Genomic DNA, 1,263 nt, shown 5'->3' with positions numbered 1-1,263 from the left:
ATTTTGTTTAAAATAGAAATTTGTGATTATTCATTTTGTGTAAACTGTATTAAATTTGTTTTTCAATATCTAAGGTAAACCGACATCTAGGTTGATAAACATTCAAGTTGCAATTGTTGTATTACGATGATAACCACTTGTTCAAAATTCCAGATCAAAACGGATCTGATGGATTTTTAAAACATTTCACCAAACAAAAGTGAAAGCAAAGAAAATTATTTTTCCTCTCACGTTATCTTCTTCTAGCACTGCATATGTTCTGCCAAAATATGATCATTGCTAATTATCATCGTCGACAAGCATAAAGCATATATTGATCTCTAATTGCCGCCCTTGACCCTTTGCAAAGCAGCTAAAGGTTATTCAAGTACAAAGGGAAAATCTGCAAGTGATAAATTTTTCAGAAGCTGAAATGAGAAAAATAAGTCGATGCTAACATTAAGCAATCACCACTCCTTGTATTGGCTGGCAGCTGCAGTTGTGCAAAATTCCGTTCTATTTTTAGATACGGATGTTTCCTGTTTACATCGCTTCGGATGAAGCAAACAAGCGTTGTTTCCTTCATTTCTATCCATCAGACTTGACAGTTGACTGAGAACATGCATCGGCGATGAAATTTTTTTAAATCATATTACAAATACTAATGACTAAAAGTGCAAAGTGGAAAAGTAAATATTTAAAAGAAAAAACAGCTAAAAACAATATAAAAATTCTACTGTCAAATTGGTGACGTCACGGATAAAACACTAAAAGAAATCAAAGACTACGTAATGAATTGTTATGTAATTAAAAATTTGGACCAATGAAATGAAAAAAATTGTAGCTAATCAAAGCAGAACAATTTTAATCAATGAAAAGTTTAGGCAATAGAACCAGTGCTATTACGCCATAACTATTCAATGAGAAGCGATCCAATGAAAATCGATTTTTTACCAACCAATGGAACATTAGCACTGAAAATTTTACCTAGAGAGACTATCCCGTATCATTCGTCTGAAATACAATTAAAATTATTAATTTGAAAGTTATTATATCACGTAATTGAGATTCCAGTTTTGTTTAAATTTGAAAACAGGCCTATTTTGTTCATCGTCAGACTGTCATCTATAATAATACATTTGCATGATAAATTTTGTATGCTGCATTCACCTCTTTTTTTAAAATTTAACCGCCTTTGTATATTTAACATTTAAATGAAAGGAACCACAATTTTTTTCACAAACTATAAATATGCCCCTTTCGGGTTTCATTCTACTCCCTTAA

At 31.1% G+C, this 1,263-nt stretch overlaps 1 protein-coding gene across 1 annotated transcript; it reads right to left on the bottom strand.

The window, feature by feature from the left end:
* Positions 1 to 446: 446 nt before the first annotated feature.
* Positions 447 to 989, bottom strand: Tsp_13293 (conserved hypothetical protein). The gene is made up of 2 exons (XM_003368912.1): positions 967 to 989; positions 447 to 591 (listed from the first exon to the last, which is right to left on the bottom strand). The coding sequence occupies exons 1-2, from the start codon at positions 987 to 989 to the stop codon at positions 447 to 449; spliced, it is 168 nt and encodes a 55-aa protein (XP_003368960.1).
* Positions 990 to 1,263: the final 274 nt, after the last annotated feature.

This window comes from Trichinella spiralis, assembly GCF_000181795.1.
Source record: "Trichinella spiralis strain ISS 195 chromosome Unknown Scfld1627, whole genome shotgun sequence".
NCBI lineage: Eukaryota > Metazoa > Nematoda > Enoplea > Trichinellida > Trichinellidae > Trichinella > Trichinella spiralis.
This window is presented reverse-complemented; position numbering and strand designations above follow the sequence as displayed.